General features: G+C 64.7%; 1 protein-coding gene across 1 annotated transcript; it reads left to right on the forward strand.

The window, feature by feature from the left end:
- Positions 1-220: 220 nt before the first annotated feature.
- MNEG_15921 (hypothetical protein) lies at positions 221-1,233 on the forward strand (the record flags this gene model as incomplete). The annotated part of the gene is made up of 4 exons (XM_014035608.1): positions 221-234; positions 434-491; positions 845-938; positions 1,136-1,233. 4 exons carry the CDS (start codon positions 221-223, stop codon positions 1,231-1,233), a joined length of 264 nt encoding a protein of 87 aa, XP_013891062.1.
- Positions 1,234-1,440: the final 207 nt, after the last annotated feature.

The following is a 1,440-nucleotide window of genomic DNA, read 5'->3' on the forward strand; positions in this document are numbered from 1 at the left end:
AGGCGTGCCCCGGTTCCTCTGGCCGCGTCGCGCGACGAGCACCTGCAACGGACCTGCAGCTAAGCGCTGCCGCGTGCGCGGGCCCCGCAGCCCTAGCTGCGCCTCATCTGGCGGCTGCCTCACTGCCCCCCATGCGTGCGCACCCTTCTCCTCGCCCCCCTCCCCCTCGGAGCAGTTTGGGTTTGCCAAGGGGTGGGCGACCAACAGCAACATGGACACCATGCGCATCGGGACGTGAGTCATGCTGGGGCCCCCAGGTCCTGCACTCACTGCTCTTGCATGGGTCTGCTTGGTGTCAGCCATGCGAGAATCATTGTTTGAGGCAGCAATGTGTGTGTGTTGTGTGTGCGCGCGCGCGCAAGTGAGCGAAACAGCTCACGCAAACGCGCAAACACATGTACGTGCACGCGCACACCAATGCACACACGCACAGGCCCGAGTACATGGGGCCGGAGCTCATCAGCGGTCGCTCGGGCTACGATGGCAAAAAGGTGGATGTGTGTAAGGGTTTGGCGTGTGACGGGGTATCTGAGTGTGTGTGTGTGTGTGTGCGTGTGTTGTCGTGTCTGCGTGTCTGCATGCGTTTTTGCACGCAAGTGTGAGTGTGTGGCGTGCATGACCAGGGCCATGTCAGCGGATTTGGGCTCACCGCCAGCTCACGATGACGCTGACTCAGCCCAGAGGATTTTGGCGGAGCCCTCAGCTGGGAAATCCCCCCTTTGCACCTGGTCGCGTCAAGTCATAAACATCAAAGGCGGGCTGAGCTCCACGCGCATCACACCCCCCGGGCCCCTCCACTCCCAGCCGACGCCTCCCTGTGCACCCGCCCGTCTGCCGCCCGCAGGTGGACGTGTGGGCGAGCGGCGTGCTGCTCTTCGTGCTGCTGCTGGGAATGTTCCCCTTCGAGATGGAGGACGAGAACTACGTCAACACCGCGGGTGAGGGGTTGACCGAGGTTTGACCGAGTTTTGATTGGGGCCGACTGCCGCTGCCTGGCCACCGCCCGCGCGCCAACGCTGCAGCGCGTGTAAGGCTGTGCCCAGCCCGCCGCGCCGCAGCGGCCGCCGAACCGTCCCCGCACGGCACCGATGGTCCATCAAACCTCTATCCCCAAACCGTCAACCCTAAACCCCAGGCCTGTACAGCATCTGGATCCAGCAGGTCCGCACCAGCTGGCAGGAGAACCCCCACAACGCGCCCGGCGTGTCCAAGCTCTCCCCAGAGTGCAGGTGAGTGCGGCCCCTGCCCCCCCCCATATCCCCTGGGCCCCCCGCACCAAGGGGTGAATGCTGCCGCAGAGGCGCTCGCGAGCTGAGTGGCGAGGGCGGGCTTTGCATACAAGTGCATGGAGGAGCCTGCTGCGCGCCCCGCTTTTTCTGTGTGACAACACAACCCAAATCGCCCCCACACCCACACCCACACCCACACCCCTCCCCAACC

Source organism: Monoraphidium neglectum (assembly GCF_000611645.1).
Source record: "Monoraphidium neglectum strain SAG 48.87 unplaced genomic scaffold scaffold05795, whole genome shotgun sequence".
NCBI lineage: Eukaryota > Viridiplantae > Chlorophyta > Chlorophyceae > Sphaeropleales > Selenastraceae > Monoraphidium > Monoraphidium neglectum.